Source organism: Hemibagrus wyckioides, linkage group LG22 (assembly GCF_019097595.1).
Source record: "Hemibagrus wyckioides isolate EC202008001 linkage group LG22, SWU_Hwy_1.0, whole genome shotgun sequence".
Lineage (NCBI taxonomy): Eukaryota > Metazoa > Chordata > Actinopteri > Siluriformes > Bagridae > Hemibagrus > Hemibagrus wyckioides.
In genome coordinates, this window is record NC_080731.1 from 2,886,666 (window position 1) to 2,905,031 (window position 18,366).

The 18,366-nt window shown below is 37.6% G+C and overlaps 1 protein-coding gene across 2 annotated transcripts in view; it reads right to left on the bottom strand.

The window, feature by feature from the left end:
* Nucleotides 1–18,366, bottom strand: part of gnb1l (guanine nucleotide binding protein (G protein), beta polypeptide 1-like) — a 38,816-nt gene that overhangs the window by 6,324 nt on the left and 14,126 nt on the right. For both annotated transcript variants that reach the window (XM_058375576.1, XM_058375577.1), the window contains exons 5-7: nt 18,143–18,305; nt 14,181–14,273; nt 6,855–7,064 (exon numbers count right to left, since the gene is read on the bottom strand). In XM_058375576.1, coding sequence (XP_058231559.1) covers nt 6,855–7,064; nt 14,181–14,273; nt 18,143–18,305 — 466 coding nt within the window. The remainder of the gene's footprint in view (nt 1–6,854; nt 7,065–14,180; nt 14,274–18,142; nt 18,306–18,366) is intronic.

The window sequence follows — 18,366 nt, forward strand, 5'->3', positions numbered from 1 at the left end:
AGTATGAACGCTTCATGTTCAGAAAAAAAGAAGATCATAGATGCAAAATTTAGAAATCTGATTATAGAAATTCATGTTAAGCGTGATTAAGGTTATGGATATGGGAAAGGTTTAGTAATTTGTAGACGTTCACACATGATTTGCATAAAATTCAGAATTGTCAAGGTTAGTTTGAGTTTGGGTGGTGTTAGTACTTAAGGATTAAAAAAATAAAGTCACAAAAGCCTAGCCTAACATTGTGGATGAGCATTAGCAGGCTTAGCCCTTAACAATTTGTAGAAATTTGGAATAATTAATAATTATTGCTAGTGCAATTTTTTAAAATATAATAATAAAATAATTGAATAGTCTAGGACCTTTTAGAGAAACAATTATAAACAACTCTGCTATTCAATTTAAGCCATTTTAGCAGTCTTGGCATTTAGCAAATTCATAAATATTTATATAAGTCAACCTGAAATGTTTAGACGTTAATATTAGCACTATGGGTGGGGATTAGTTATTATGAAATTTCTTATTCCCATACTAAAATAGGCAGAGAAACTTGACCTTGGTCATTGGGGCTCGTACAGCTTGGGGTTGGCCTGATCAAGAACGGAACTCAATCAAGGATTGCGAAACTTCGAGATCTGAAGCGCAACTTTCTCCCACGGAGAAGAGGAGGAGGAGGAGGAGGAGAGCGGGTGTGCAAGGAGGACAGAGAGAGATGGATCGTTCCGCACTAAAGCTGGTATGCTTAGCCCTAAATGGTCCATCTGGTCTGAATTACTGCGCTGATAATGATGGGTTAATGTGCCTATCTGTGTTTGTTTTCCTTCCCGTAGTTTGTGTCAGGGAAATACATCCAGTTCATTAAGAGAACATACCAGGATGATAAAACGACCACAAGAAAATAAATAAAATATAAAAAGGAAAGACTTGCAGAAAGGTGGAGAAAAGAGAGATACCCCCATTTCATTGCACTGTGTAAACACACATGTACTTTCTCTTTTTTATCAGAGATGCACCTGGAATTTGGACACCATAATAATTGAAATAATCATAAACGATTCTGATAGGAAAACTTAGGGTATTTTCTTATTTTTTGCTTCTATCATTGGAAATAGTTCAAAAGTTCTTTTGCGGTCCCTGTCCACAGTGGTACCTTATTTGCATACCTTGATTCATTACCTGATTTGTGTCTCTTGTTATTATCCAAATCAGCAGCACAGAGTCATTGTTTGATCTGCATTCTTTGCATCACTGCCCATCCTGAGCCTCCTCCAAAATATTAATTTTACCCATGTGTTCACCAGCATGGACTGTCAAAGCAGTTTCACTACCTGAAATACGTCATGTGTATCTACGTCCACTGTTACTGTCTACAAGGGGTAATCTATGCCTCTTTGGTGGTACCAGTTTGCAGACCCTGATTCACTACCCCAATCTGCATACCTGATCTGTTGCCCCATATGTTGTTATAGAGTAGTACCACCCCATAGTGTGGTAGCTAACTGCATCCTGTGTTGATATTCATTGTACATTCTCCTGTGTTGGTACCTGATCTGTGTACAACTGATGTGTGGTAACCAACAATGGTACCTGACCTGCATGCGCAATGGATGTCTGTTAACCCACACTGGTACCCAACCTTAGCTCACAAGGACAGCACTCAGCACATGGTACAAAACAGGGGGAGCAACATGTACTTCAATAAATCTACCACATATTTGTAACTGATGTGTTTCTGCAAGTAGGGTACCCAGAGAATGTTGCCTCACCCAACCTTGGTCCCTGACCTCAGCTAGCAAGGACATCACCTGATGAGTATTATCCCAAACAGGTACCCAACCTGAGCTTGCAAGGACAACACCTGATGAGTATTTCCTCACACAGGTATCCAATCTGCATTTGCAAGGACAGCATCTGATTAGTAATACCCTACACAGGTACCCAAACAGAGTTTGCAAGGACTGCACCCTGTGTGTTACCCTTATTTTGGTATCCAACCTGTGCTTGCATGGACAGCACCTGTAAAGTATTACCCCACACATGTACCAAAGCGGCACAGCACCTGTTGAGTATTACCCTACACAGGTACCCAACCTGAGCTTGCAAGGGCAAGACCTGATGAGTATTACCCCACAAAGGTACCCAAGTGGCACTTGCAAGGGACAGCATCCTATGTGTTACCTTTACTTTAGTATCCAACCTGTGCTTGCAAGGACAGCACCTAATGTGTGTTACCATACATTCTAACTGGACCTGCACTGTTACCCCATACTGGAACCCAAAATGTACTTGCAACAGCAGCATCCTATATGTGTTTTCCCCACGTCCAAAACCAGTACAAATCCCGGGGCCTCAACTGCACTGCCAATTCCAGTAAAGACAATGAATCCTTCTGAATCGAACTCAACCAACATCACCTAACAGCACCTGCTTCCAGTTTATTTCATCCAGTGGGTCAAAGCTCAGCCACCTCAAAATCTTTGCTATTTCCATGTGTGCATCTCCAAGTGTTCTTTTTATTTTTGGTTCATTTTCTTAACTACAAGGTATTTCTGATGTTGAACTGTTAAAAAGCTCACACTTACATCCCCCTTACATCTCATTTGTGGTTTTGGTTTTGTGTGCCCTGAAATCTAGCTTTGTTTTCACCTAGAAATGTTTGTTGTCTCCATCAGTGTATATCTGCTCATAGATCTGCTAGATCTGGACTGTTTTGGCTCCTGGATCCAAGAGCAACTACATCCTCCAAAGATTGGAAACATCACCAATTGTTTTATCTCATTAATAAAAGCTCTTTAGCTCTCATTAATAAAAAAAGCTTTCTCCTGAGAGACCATGGCTCGAATGCTAGAAAAAGTTCTGCAACAAAGTTCCAACTCTTTTATACATCACTCTTTAAGCTCCATCATTCATTGTGTTGCCCAAGTATTTTTTCCAAGCTGGGCTGAAGACAAGTATGTATTATTAATCTCTTTCTAGCACACATACACACTCATACACACTTGCCAAAAAAACTCCACGTCCTGAGCTGTCTCAACCTTAGATTCCCAGTCCTTAGAGTCCTGAGAAGTTTTCACAAATGTCTGATAGCCAATAAAATGCTCACTACACTGCATTCTTGGCACAGGTGTGATGGTTTCTTTAAAAAAAAAAAGAAAGAAAGAAAGAGGGCTTTCCGAGTTTGGGCACAGCTGGATGACTTCACGCTGACACACTGAAACAACTCATCATCACGTTGACAGAAAGCAGCGTGTCCGTCTGCAGGGGGGGGACACACACCGCTCATTCAGAAACACACTGGCGCACACACGCACACACACACACACACACACACACACACGGCTGCAAAGTCTGTGATTAAAGCCTTCTGACACCTGGGCTGCAACAATCCTGGCTTCTTACACACACACACACACACAAAAATATGAAGACACATAAAAACAACCTCGTTAATGAGGAAAGCTTCATACTGATGATTGCTGCAGCTGACAGGTGTGTGTGTGTACACATTTGAGAATTTTTTTTTTTTTTACATCTTTAAAATTTTCTATACGACTACTACTAATTTAATATAAAAAATTAAAGATTAAATATTTAATTTCAGTTTAATAATTTTAATGATATTTAAATTTAAATATAAAATATAAATATTAATAAAAATATTAAATTTAAAGTTATTAAAAGATTAAAGATTATTAAAATTATGATTTTTGTTACTATTATGAAATTAAATGTTCTTATATATAAACAGTGGGAATATGATCAGTTTTAAATAAATATAGTAAATAAAAATATGATTCTGTTCTAAGGTCAAAATAAATTCTAATAAATTTATTTAATTTATTTATAAAATTTTAATTTGTTAATTTTTCAATGATGTAAATAAATAATCACCACATGATTCATTTTTAATAAATGAAGCTTTTTTTATTTCAAGTTTTAGATAGCCAGAATAGGAAATTATTATTATTATTATTATTATTATTATTATTATTATTATTATTATTATTATTATTATTATTATTATTATTATACATCATTCAGCTTATATTTTAACGCACCGCTCTGGCTCTCTTTACAGACTCACGAAGGGCTTTACGGAGGTTGCTGTACTTGGAGACTAGAACTGAGAATGGCAGCTGATATGATTGGGGTCAAAGGTCAATGGCATTCTGGAAAATCAGGACTGACCATGTGGTGATTGTGGCAGGCAAGCATGGTTGTGGTGGTGGTGGTGGCGGGGGTTACAGACATGGGGTTCATCTACGAGTCTACAAGTCTCTCTCAAATAGCATACAGACGGATATGGCTTATTTACTCCCCTGATCTCTCTCTCTCTCTCTCTCTCTCTCTCTCTCTCTCTCTCACACACACATATAATTCCCTGCATTCACGCATGCACACGGGCAAGGTGATATGCATGCGCCATTACTCTTAGTCAACCCTCTGTCTCTCTCAAACACACACACACACACACACACACACAACCTCTTTCCATTCCAGACATTAAACACCACAGGGAGTGTGTATTGGTCGAAAGGTCGAATCGCTTTTTATCTGCCTCCGATAACAGCCGCTTCCCAGTCCATCACTTCCAACAAAGTCTTGACAGTGTGCACACACACACACACACAGCCCTGGCTTCCATCAGAAGCAGTTTTAAACCAATATAGAGGGGGGAAAAATAGGAGAAAGTTCAATATTTACTGGTTTTTCAAATGCACATTAATTATTCAGCCTTATACAGTTTCCTGTATTTTGTTTTTTTATTATAAGTGGTGGAACAGACCAAACGATTTCTTCTCTAAAGGCGAGTGTATGATGATTAACCCACTTTACACAGCGCTAAACTGGTAGCTAGAGGCTTTGTGGGCTACATTATATTTAATTATTCTATCTATCTATCTATCTATCTATCTATCTATCTATCTATCTATCTATCTATCTATCTATCTATCTATCGCAGTTTTTAAAACATTAACCAACATTATGGCCACTAAAGTAAAAATAGCCTTTGTATAAAATAAAAAGGGTTTATATTCTTTTGTTAGAATTAAACTAAATTCATTCTGAAACCTGATGATACACAGAAAAAGAGATAAATATTTAACATTGACACGTCACACTCATGGGGTATGTGCTGGTATCATAATATCACTTTTTATATCAATTTTATATTTTGTTATTGTGTTATTACCTGATATAATAAATCATGATAAAATCAACCCCAAGTTCATTCTTTTCTAATAACAGCATGTTCTCGAATGCTTTAATGCTTGTTGTACGATTCTACCTGCGTGTGTAAAATACAAAACCCGTTATTTCCTGTTCTCATTTACGTTAGAGCAGGACAGGAATCAGCAATCGTTCCCTCACCATTCTCTCTAAAACATACTGAGAAAGCACAAAGCGTTGACTCTGAACATCTGACCGATCCAAAATGCTGATACTGGAGACTCCTTCCATAAATGCCAATATGAATAAAATGTCCCTAAAGAAAATTCCACATGGAATCCATCCACACGAGTCCCTGTGAATGAGCTGTTACTATAGAAACCACAATGTACCAGAACGAGGTTTTTAATATAAACCTGTGACTTGAGTCATACAGTTCCTGAGTCCTGACTAAATGGATTCAGGGAATTTGACGACGTTGTGGTATTAATAATATTAACACTGCCATACATTTTTATTTTATTACCTTCTTGGATGATAAAGAAGAAATGACAGAATTTGGATCCGTGGATTTGAAAGGACGGCCGAGGAGAACTTCGGGGCCTCGTTCCAATTCGCCCCGTTTAGCCTTTTATTGCCACCTCCCACTGAGAACTACTGCTAAGTTTTTATTGCAGATGTGTTTTGGGTTTGGTTTTGCAGCCTGTTCGGGTTTGATGCTTTTATTACCTCTCACGGGCCGTTTATCAGCAGGACAGAGACATGGAGAGAGAAAGAAAGAGAGAGAGAGAGAGATACAAGAGAGATACACTGACAGATGTACATACATAGAGACAAACAGAGAGGGAGAGAGAGAGAGAGGCAGCCACCCGTCAGATACCCCGGCGCTTACAGCCACACAAAAACACTTCTGTGGGAAGAGTTCGCAGCGGCTGTCTGGACGTCACACTGTGCTGCACTCCGGCGTAATTTAAAAGCCCCCGCTGACTCTTTTTCCCCAACTCCCTCTGGTCTCGCCTCCAAAAATCGCCTTTTAAATCACGACTCTCTTCTTCCCCCCTCCCCAACAAACCCGGCAAAGTAAACCCAACCTCCCATGCAGCTCTATTTTCAGAAATATTGAATAAGCGCTTTCGCAGTATTATGGCAGATAGCTTATTTTTTTGCATGACGCTAGAAATAATACCAGAGGGTTTCGCAAATATTTCTAATCCGTCCGTTCAAGTGTAAAAGGCGCTGGAAAAAACAACAAGAGCAGGAGTGTATATCAGTCTGGAGTATTTTTTTTCCGTCCTTTGAAACGTTTTCTTTCCAGATACAGTACAGGGTTGGGAGCGGTATATATCACCGTCGTGGTACATCACGATCTTCTTCAACGGTCCAGGGGCGGAGAAATGTGGGGAAAAAATAAATAAATAACTCATTGTTCTGTATCTCTCAATATTAGCTAGCTATAAGCTAGTTTTTAATAAATAAAAATAAACAAAATTAAAATCAAAAGGATTTTGAAGAACCTTTAACTTTGGCAAAAATAAAAATGTCTAAGGCTCGCTTGATGGCTTGTTTGTTCTATAATGATGGAACCAGTTACATACAGATCCATTCATTCGAGAATCAAGGATCCACCACAGAATGCCCCTTTCCTTAACGGTGTATGATCAGTGGACATGAACAGTGTCTACATGAACCTGGAGGTTTTGCTGGCCGTCGAGTATCCAGGAGCAGAGGTTCTTGTCCGAGGAACCGGAGATGCCTTTTTGCCTGCTGACGTCGAAGTCCAGGCACATGACAGGTTCGGGATGGAGCTTCAGGCAGCTGACGGGACGCCTATAGGAGACGTCCCAAATCACTAGAGTACCGTCTTCATAACCGGCACACAGCAGGGGAACAGAATCTGACTGAGAGAGAGAGAGAGAGAGAGAGAGAGAGAGAGAGAGAGAGAATACAACAGGAGTGTGTTACAGTAAATCAGGAGTGTGTGAGTGTATGACTATTAGAGTACATCAGGAGTGTGTGAGTGTATGACTATTAGAGTACATCAGGAGTGTGTGAGTGTATGACTATTAGAGTACATCAGGAGTGTGTGAGTGTATGACTATTAGAGTAAATCAGGAGTGTGTAGTAAGTAGGAGTAAATCAGGAGTATGAGTAAAGGTTATCTGGCTCTTAGAGCTCTGTAGAGTCACTGCATTAATCAACTGCTGTTGCTGCTGTCGACCAATTACAGCCCTCATCACATAACTCCTCATCTGTATCCCATACACACCACACTGGAGCTACATCATACATATCTCTCATATACACACACACAGACACACACACGAACATATAGGATATATCCTTACCATCCCCAAGTACTCAAAATTAAAAAAAACCCAAAATGCATTATGACCTTTCCTGTTCACTTTTATTATTAAGCTTATCCATAAAAATAATAAAATATTAAATTAAATTAATTAGAAATTATTGGTCTAAAATAAAAAACAAAAATTGATTTAAAAAAAAAAAATCATATATATATATATATATATATATATATATATATATATATATATATATATATATATATATATATATATATATAGATATATATTTTTTTTGTTTAATTATTATTAAATACTGAAATGCATGCCTGTATAAAAATATTTTTTAATTAAATATATTATATTAATTACTCAAGGTTTTATTGGCCTTAAATATTATTGCCTTTAAATATAAATTTTTTATTTACTAAAAAATATAAAAGAAAAAAGAAAAATATACCGAAAACATTTCGTAACTGACTAGAAATAAACAGAAGGGTAATTTAAATTAAATCTAAATAAGTTCAATTTATCAAAAAATAAATAAATAATTTTAAAAAATTATAGTAATTGCATCATTTTCATCATTTATAAGCAAAATACAGACATATAAAATTATAGTTGATGGGTTAATTCTAGATTGCATTATTTTCCACAGACATACACATTCACACACACACACACACACCCCAAAATCACCTGCATTTTATTTTCCATAACACTGAAACCTTATCTTATAAACCTTCTGGTAGAAAATAACAGCTTTCACACACACAGTCTTTTATATCCTCTGTTAGACCACCACGGTCATTCCATAACACACACACACTGTACAGATACACTGTGTGACCTGCACTGTATCTCAGCTCTGTTATCGGACAGGAGAAAACACTCTTGCTCTGAGCCGCTACATGCAGCAGGTCCTCTCATAAATCAACACAGTGGATAAGGACGCGCAGATAAAAGACATGCAGCTATAACTCAGTGCCGAGCTGCAGGCCTTCTGTCTGCACAGATTTACAGCACAGTGTGCCACACACACACACACACGTCAAATATGAACACACACTATATGTAACAGTTATCTGTATGTAACACACACACTATATGTAAGTTATCTGTAACTAATAGACACACACAATACTGTCACAGGTGACTACAGCAACACACACACACACAATATGTAACAGTTATCTGTATGTAATACACACACACACACACACACACTATATGTAACAGTTATCTGTATGTAATACACACACACAAACTCTTTAATATTAATCTTTTAGTAAAGTTGAACTCTGATCATCTGACACACACACAGTGAGATCCTGACACAACTCCATTACACACAGCCACACTCACACAACTCTACCAAGGGACAAGCGCACAGAGACATGAGAAAAGGCAGAAGCTACTGACCATCATGTCTAGACCAGAGAAAAAATATTTAGCAGAGTAGCGACATCAGAAAAGGTGAAAAATTAGTTGTGAATTAGATGAAAATGACAAAAAAATGAAGGAGGAAAGAAGATTAGCGAGATGCTCATGGACACTGACCACTTCACACAGAGAGAGTCAGTCATTTTAAGTGTTTAAAATGTCACACTTTATAGATGACCAACAGATTTATAAGCCTGCCTTTATCCTCTACAACCGATAGATAGATAGATAGATAGATAGATAGAGAGAGAGAGAGAGAGAGAGAGAGAGAGAGAGAGAGAGACAGATGATAAAATAGACAGACAGGTAAGATAGACAGACCGACAGGTAAGATAGACAGACCGACAGATAGATAGATAGATAGATAGATAGATAGATAGATAGATAGATAGATAGATAGATAGATAGATAGATAGATAGATAGATAGATAGATAGATAATAAAATAGACAGACAGATGGATAGATAGACAGACAGACAGATAAATAGATCTTCTTTCTATCATTTCCTCACTAACCCTTCAGTCAGCTGAAGCCTTTGTTTATGTCTCTACATGTACAGATCTCTCTGTCTTCTGTTTATACCCTGGTTCTTCCATCAGACTTTAGGAAACAATTTTATTTACCTTATTTTTTGTATTTTTTATTTTTTCATATTGCTATTTAATAATATATTTAATGCCAGTAACGTTAACTGGCTTCACTGAATTTTCTGGATGGAGTCTCTGAACTACTCGGATGAGGATTGTGTTTTTGACCGAGACTCTGAAGCTCTTCTATAAGATTGTTTGCATAAAGCCTTATTAAAAAATAAATAAATAAATAAAAATGAAATGAAAAAAAAAAAAATCTAACTAACTAACTAAATAAAAACTAAGTAACTAATTAAATAAAAATAACTAAGTAACTAAATAAATAAAAATAACCAACTAATTAAATAAATAAAAATAACTAAATAAAAGTAAATAAATAAATAAAAATAAAAATCTGTTTAACCTCAACAGTATATATTCCTAGCTGTATGTCAAGTTGTTCGAGTCGATCAGTTGCTTTCTTATACACTCAGAAGTAATTTTTTTTAAATTACTCAATTCTCATGACTTCCAAATTGTCTAAAAGCTCAGGATCGATGAATAAAGGCAAAAATCCCGTCGTATTCAGCTTGATAAATGAGGCTTAATGTGCATCAGTCATCTGCATCCAAAACACACACACACACACACACACACACACACACACACACACACACACACAATTAAATCAATTTTGATTGTGAACTCGGACTCTCCCTGGACTTTTGTCGGTTGATCGTTTTCTGATCTTGTCGCGAAAAACAAAATAAGCGAATGTTCTGCTAAATCACAAAAAATACAAAAACAACACCAGGACCGCCCAGAATCAGCTGACCTTTATTCCACACAGTTAAAGAATAAAAAAAAAAATCCCGAAGTCCAGTGTGAGCGCGCGTTTGCTGTACACACGCGAGTGCTCTGTGTAGCTCCGGTTCCCTTTTTCCTTTTGGCCCCTCTGCTCTCCGTCCGCACTTCCACAAAGCCCAGGACGCGCCACAAATCATCTGCGTGTAGTGTACCCTGCGTCCACAAAACACGCTGGCAATGAAAAATCCCTTCCATATGTGAACGGACCAAAAACGTGGGGATTCATTTCTCTCTCCCTCCGAAAGGTCATCCTCTCGGGCGATGGTATATTTCTCTTTTTCCTTCGTGGCTAAACAAATTATAGACAGAATCACGAGTCGCATATAAACATATCCCTCGTGGGCGTGACACAAAAAACAAAACAAGTGGAAATCAGTGCGCGAGCCTCACAGACAGTGGTTAAGTGTTTGCGTCTGTTGCCCTCTGGCCCGTGCACTTCAGCCAAGTGTGGGAGCTCCCTGATTGATGATGTCACGGGTCAGAGGTTACAGAACCCTGAGTAGACGTCTAATTCATTATCTCCTCTGTGGCCTGGCCGGCGCAAGAGCTCCTGAGTGGGATTACGGCACGAGCCGGAGGAGAAGATTCATCATCTAACAGCTGCTTCAGAGCCAGGAACCGGGGAGGAAGAGGAGAGGAAAAAGGAGGATATATGAGAGAGAGAGAGAGAGAGAGAGAGAGGGAGAGGGACAAGATGTGATTGGAGATAAGTAACAGAGAAAAGGGAAGTTAATCAGAGAAGGATCACTGAGGTGACAAGTGAAGAGAGAGATAAGGAGTGGAGGAGAGAACGATAGAAGAGAGGAAGGAAAAACAAACTGCAACAAGTGACACGGCTGTAGTGACGAATTTGGACGACTGGACAGTAAATCATTCAGATCCCATCCAACATAACATGTCATTTTTACACCCTTCTTAACTTTCACTACTTTTCTCCAGTGTCAGAGCTTTGTATCAGTCAAACAGTCAGAGACTAGTTTATAACTTCAACAAAATATTCTTCACGTTATAAATTGTTTATCATCACACTCTCTGGTATCACCCAGCCTCCTGGTGGTCCAGTGGCAGGATCCCGCGCTCTCATTCCCGAGGCCCGGGTTCGATTCCCGGCCAGGGCGCTAACCCAGCCACTGGAAGAGTTAACTCTCAGTGCCGGTCGCAAGCCCGGATTAAATGGGAGGGGTTGCGTCAGAAAGGGCATCCGGCGTAAAACCTGTGCCAAACCAAAACATACGGTCCAAATGATCCACTGTGGCAACCAAGAACAAGGAGCAACAACAACTCCCTAGCGTCACCCAGACGAGGATGAGGTTCACCTTGGAGTCCGGTTCCTCTCAAGGTTTCTTCTTGTCACCTCTTGTCACCTCTGGCTCGCTCGTTAGGGATGAATTCTAAACGGATTATTTATATCCTGAATTTATAGATTACTCTGAAAAGCTGCTTCATGACAAGGTCCATTGCTGAAAGTGCTATAGAAATAACTTTGAAATAAATTGTTTTCTTTTGTTAACTTCAACAAGTGAAGGAATGACAACAACTCTACATCGATCCCTTAATGGTTCCTGTACATTCTCCACCTGAACAAACCATTTTGAACTACGTTTGATAAAGTTCTGCTCTATAGACACAAACAGAGCTCTTGGTGATGGAAGTAGAGGAAGTGACATCATGGTTCCATCAGGCGCCAAGCAGAAATGGATATCTGTACTGAAACATTTCCTCTTCTCTGTAAGTGCTGAAACCCTGACACATCACACCGAGTCTTAGAGCTCCTGCACCCCAATGCTGGCACGCCCTCACCGCCGGCCAATCACAGAGCGGCGCTGAGAGAAAAACCCAGAGCATGGAAACGAAAAAGAAATGTCACAGAAAACTGAGGGTGGTTTAATAAATACAGCATTAAATCTGTTCCAACAGTCACACTCACAGAGCTTAAAGAATAACAAGCAATCGGTTTCAGCTCCATCGACAACACCATGGAGGCTCCGCCATAACCTGTGTGTGTGTGTGTGTGTGTGTGTGTGTGAGCATCTGAAGCAGCGGGATGATGGTGAGGATAAAAACACAGCCTCTGGGTGACTGACAGGTTGGAGAATTAACCACAAAACACACACACACTCCTCTAATTCAAACTCAGTGACGTACACTCACTTTCTTACTCAGTTTCCTTGTGGTCTCTCTCTCCTTTCTCTGTCACTCCCTTCTCTTTCTCTCCTTTTTCTGTCTCTTTCTCTCTCTCTCTAACGCTCTCTGTCCCTTTCTCTCTATCTCTCCCTCCCTCCGTTGCATCTCTCTCTCTCTCTCTCTCTCTACCCTTTCTCTCTCTCTGTCTCTCTAACTCTGCCCCTTACTATCTCTCCCCCCCCCCTCTCGCTCCACCAATATCAAACTTTAAGTTAAAAAATTAACTTAAAAATTAAAGGCCCACCATGGACCCATCATGAACAAAACCCCACCCACTTTAACTTAAACCACACCCACATTATCAGAAGCCACTCCCATATTTAAATACAAGAAAAAAAATCCCTAAAGGTCTATCTACGGTGTATATATATATATATATATATATATATATATATATATATATATATATATATATATATATATATATATATATATATATATATATATATAAAGAAAAGCTCCACCCTTTTTTTACAAACCGCTCCACTTTTAAAATCCACAGCACCAAGCCACAAAACATCATGGATAATTTATTGCAATTTTTTTTTTATTTAAAAAAAGGTCCAGATTTATTCCAGAAACATTTTAAGACGATGAATCAGTTATAATTGTTTCCTAATTTCATTTATTTAATAATATAACTAAATAACTATGCCTAGATGCCTTTTAAAGCTACGCTAAGTATTTATACTAATGTTTATATAGGAACTTAAACATAACATATATTTAATTTAACTATTTTATTATTTTTTTATTTTATAATATTTATATTTCATATTTAAAGTAAAATATTTATATTAATATATTTATAATATTTGTTTTAATATTTCATTTAAATAATAATATTTCATGTAAAATATATTTATATATTTAAAATATTTATATTTTTTAATATTTCATTTAAATAATATTTAACAAACTATATTTGTTAATATATTTATATTATCTCATTATATTTCATTTAAATAATAATATTTAACATAAAATATATTTATATTATTTGTTACCTCATTGCTCATTAAAAACAATACCTTATATTTTGAAATCAGTGTGAAACTGAAAACATCACAAGTCACGTCTCGTCCACATTAGCGTGCAGTATATCAACATGTCCTTATGCCATATCCAGTGACGCTTCAGATATAAAATCCTAAAAGTAAAAAAAACCCAAAAAAAAACATATATACCTGCCAAACTACCCGGCTCTAGCTTCTCTTCTCACTACTCTTCTGGAAAAGCCATAAATATAACAAGCAGAGATATTAATTAAGCATGAAACTGCACGTCTTTTTATTTTAATGAGCGGGCCAAATACGAGCTCTTGGCTGCAAGACAGCTCGAGGTTTGATTTATAGCCGAGAGCCGCTACTATTCCAACAACTATAATTACTGGACTGAGGATGAGACTCGGTTCAGGACACGGCCGCATCGTAAATCATTCAGTGCTGATCCACCAGTCTACCGGATAATACTAATGATCCTGAGGAAAAAAACATTTTTTTTTAAAGCAACAGCTAAAATTGACATTTTTACAATCCTTGTTGTTGATTAGCAGTGCAGCTTAAAATATGTCCTGAAGCTAAAATGCTAATCTGGATAACAATTAAGGAAAGACAGTGTAGGCGTGGCATTGCTCTGTACTCTTACCTTCCACATCTTCATGCACATCAGCATGCCGTGTTTATCGTCCGGGATTAAAGAGCAGGTCAGCGTCTGGCTCTCCAACTCCATCACCTTTATCTACAGGACGAGACGAAGGAGCGATGCTGTATGAACAAGAGTCAGCTTCTGACGGGGAGACGATTCTCTCAACATTTTTGAAGAGAAGTGAAATATTTACCAGGAATATTACACTGGAACCTTGACATACCAACATAATTCCTTCTAGAGGCGAGTTCTTAAGGTGAGAATGTGTATTGCGAAACAAAATTTCCCATAAGAAATAATAATGTAAATGCAGATAATCTCAGCTCCCAGGAAATATGACCAATATTCCCAATACGAAGCATATGTAAACTGTACGGATGCTTTCAAAGAACTGACCCAAGCCAAGCATTCCATGTCAAGGCTCCTCACAGGAAGTTGTGCCACCAAGCTCAGGCTAAAAATATAACAGACCACCCATGCCACCAATCTGTCAACAAAAAAAAAAACACTGGAAAAATCACCTAGCTTTTGAACGCATGCTGAAGGCAACGCTGGTATCGTGGGTCGACTCAAAACAGCTTTCACTGCCTGAAAACAAATTCGTAAACTCTATTCAGTTGGCTTCGATTGGCTTTCCACTGACGCTAACAAGTTTTGAACGGCTCCCAGACGTATGCGCGACTTAGCTGGCGTTCGGTTCAGTTTCGTTCGTATGACGAAAATGCTTCGTATTCCGATGCAAATTTGTTGCAAAATTTTAATTCTTAAGGTGAAAATTCACCTTAGCCGCTTCGAGGTTCCACTGTAGCTACATTTTTAGTCATCAAGTCAGTAAGTAAGGAATAACAGCTGTGTCGCGTTTATAGAAATCTAATCAATGACAAGGAGAAACGATGAAGCAGAGTTGATCATTTTCTTACACCACAACAATTGTTTTTTAACGTGTCTAAGAAACAAAAATTTTATCTGTTTTGAGATGTAAAAACATTCAAGAAAGAACTGCCTATTTTCATTTACATCATAGCAGCATTGTTCCCTCATCAACATTGCTCATATTTTCTCAGTTCATAAAATCAATCAATCAATCCAGCTGGCCATGTTACCGAGAAACCACAAAAATGACAAAATTCTGTCCTGACAATGTTAGGAAAACTATGTGAATGTTACAACACACTGACACTGGAGACTCCTTCCATAAATGGTAAATAATAATAAAGATTTCTCCTAACAAAAACCTATCGATCGAGCGTATTAATACAAGCTGCACTAGTGTCTAAAATGATATAATAGAAAATTTATCTCCAACCTCGAACCAATCGGAATCTAGAATTCAGCAGTGCTGTCGATAAATATGGAGTCTAAAAAAAATAAAATAAATTCAAATGAATAATAAAATAAAAAATTAACAAATAAATAAATGTATTTACTATTAAAAAAAAACCCTGATATAAGAATGTTCTTTTGTGATGTTCCATATTGCAACCAGAGAGGTTTTTGAATCCCTGTAAAGTTACATATGGCCGCTTTAAAATGACTAAAACTATAGTAAAAAAAAAAAACAAATCTCCAGTTTTAACAGAATGAACTCCGATAATGTAACAGTCAACATAAAAATAAAAAATACAAAATAAAAATAAAATAAATAAATTTTAAAAAAGGTCATTTTCTGCATTTGCCTGGGTGTATTATTTCTTTATTTTAATTTCCATACTTGTTCCCTATGCAAGTTTCACTGAAACTCAACACATTTCAATAAAGTATTTCAATTTGTATTACACTGTCCATTGTATTTACTGTGAAACACCAACAAACATTCAATTACTCACAAAAAAAACATCATGTACATTGAGTTTAAGCTCGGATACTGGAAAAACAATCGGCTGTTGGATTTGTTTTGGTTGCTACTCGGCCATTTTTGCACGGCCGCGCATTAAACGAGCGTGTTTGCCAAAAGCCTGTGTTGCTTTCTGCATCATCAAGTCTTGACTTGATATTTGGCTCTAAACCGAAGCGAATGAGTTGTACGACACCACAGGAGAAGAATAAGCCCTTTTTCCTGTACAGCCATGTTCTAACAACTGTTCGAGTGCTGTGAGTAAGCCACAGGCTAAATCTTACGCCATTAGCCATATGGTTTATAATCAGCTCAAGATAACTTGTGATTACAGTCAGTGTGTACTAACACACACACACACGGCTTTAGGCACAGAGGCATGCGTATATATTTCCCACCTACAGATATACACTCTGATTAGAACCACAAACCATAATGACATGCGTGAGTGAGTAAATGGGTCCAGGCCAATGCTCCGGCGTGGGGGGGGGGTGGCCATGACGGTTGTGATACATCCTCGTTAAGAGCTCAATTAAACGGCTCTTCGTTAAAGCCGATTCGTATTTTAACAGGTTAGCACATCTGGAGCGGTGTTTAGCTACGCTTTATAAACAAAGAGAGCTTTTAGACGAGAGCTCATCCCCTCAGGTGAGAAAGAGGGAGAGAGAGGGAGGAGAGAGAAAAAGCCTCTGCAAGGAGGAAGCGGTGTATAAGGGTTTTCTCCTTTATACAGATTTTTCTTATTAAAAGTAGAACTTCACGAATTATTAAACAAAACTTCAGATCAGATTACATCCGTAAACATGTAACATTATTTTTTTAAATTTCAACTTAACAAACTAACCACTCATGGCAGTTGACGCATTGCCTGACTAAAAATAATGAATGTTATTTTTCAGTATCCTGAACTGAGAAAGTAGCAGTTCAATATACAATATTTATTTATTTATATTTTTTTTTTTACACAGAACACTGAGTACTTTTTATTGTTACACTAACAAATACTGTGTCTACTGTAGTTTTAGCCACATGGCTGAACCTAAACAAAAACTGATACAAGCAACTACTATCATTATTTATTTATTTTTGTTAATTAATTATTTTTTTATTATCCTAATGGATTTCTTCTTTAAAGACAGATTCAAATTCAATAAAAAAAAATAAAAAAAAATATATTATATATATATATATATATATATATATATATATATATATATATATTTTATTAAGATCAATAACTGGCTCTGAAAGTAGTATAGGACCTTTGCATTATTTACATATAATTCTTTTTCCAAAATGTATAATGTTATGAATGAATGTTTGGATAAACTTTTTTTTTTTTTTTTTTTTAAAGGAAGGACTGCTTCATCTTAGAGTCTTAGTCTTGCATCTTTCTCAAAGCCTTTGGACTTTATCATTATCGACATTTTATCTGTGATCTATCATGACTGAGTCAGGAAGACTATGCTGTGAATTCTAGACTGTTATGAAAGTACACCAAAGGTTGAATTGAATTCTATAAGAGACTCTGCAATAGCTTGTGTTCTCCATGTCACGTTGTACGATAAAGATCCTCAGACGATAGATCTATGATTAATTCCTACATTCTGCTTACATTACTAACAGAAACCCTTGGTATAATAATAGAAAAGCCATGGCTACAGAAAACATGTTGGGGAAGTGGTAGCTCAAGTGGTTAAGGCTCTGGGTTGTTGATCGAGGTTCAAGCCCCAGCACTGAGCAAAGGAACTGAGCAAGGCCCTTAACCCTCTCTGCTCTAAAGGCACTGCATCATAGCTGCCCCTGCACTCTGACCCCAACTTCCTCAGCTGGGGTATGTGAAGGAAAGAATTCCACTCTGCTGTAATGTAATATAGGCTGCTTCTTCTTTTTCTTCTTCTTCAAGGGACCAGGCATGTAGGCCGGTAAATGTTACACTCAATAATGTAAAGGTTTAACTTAAATAAAATAACTTTGTCTTTGTCTCTGAATCGGCCATCAGGGGACGTCACACTGTCCTTCCCAAGTCCACCGATTTCACCTCACAACCACGATCAGATTACAGTGCTTGATGACACAGTTACAAACAAGAGTTTTTGGTATCGCAAGTTCCTCCATGTTTGCTCACCTCCTCCATCTTTTCTGCTGGAAGTGCAATCAGAGTTCTACTTCCATCACCCTCCAGGAGAGAACACTGGCAGAACCCCACGCTTCCTGTGTGCAACGAATGCATTATGGAGCGCCGACCCTCGTGCATATCCCACACGCACACTTGCATATCACGACCATGACTGAATATACACACACACATACACACACAAAATAGGGAAACACCTTAAGTCAATTATCTTA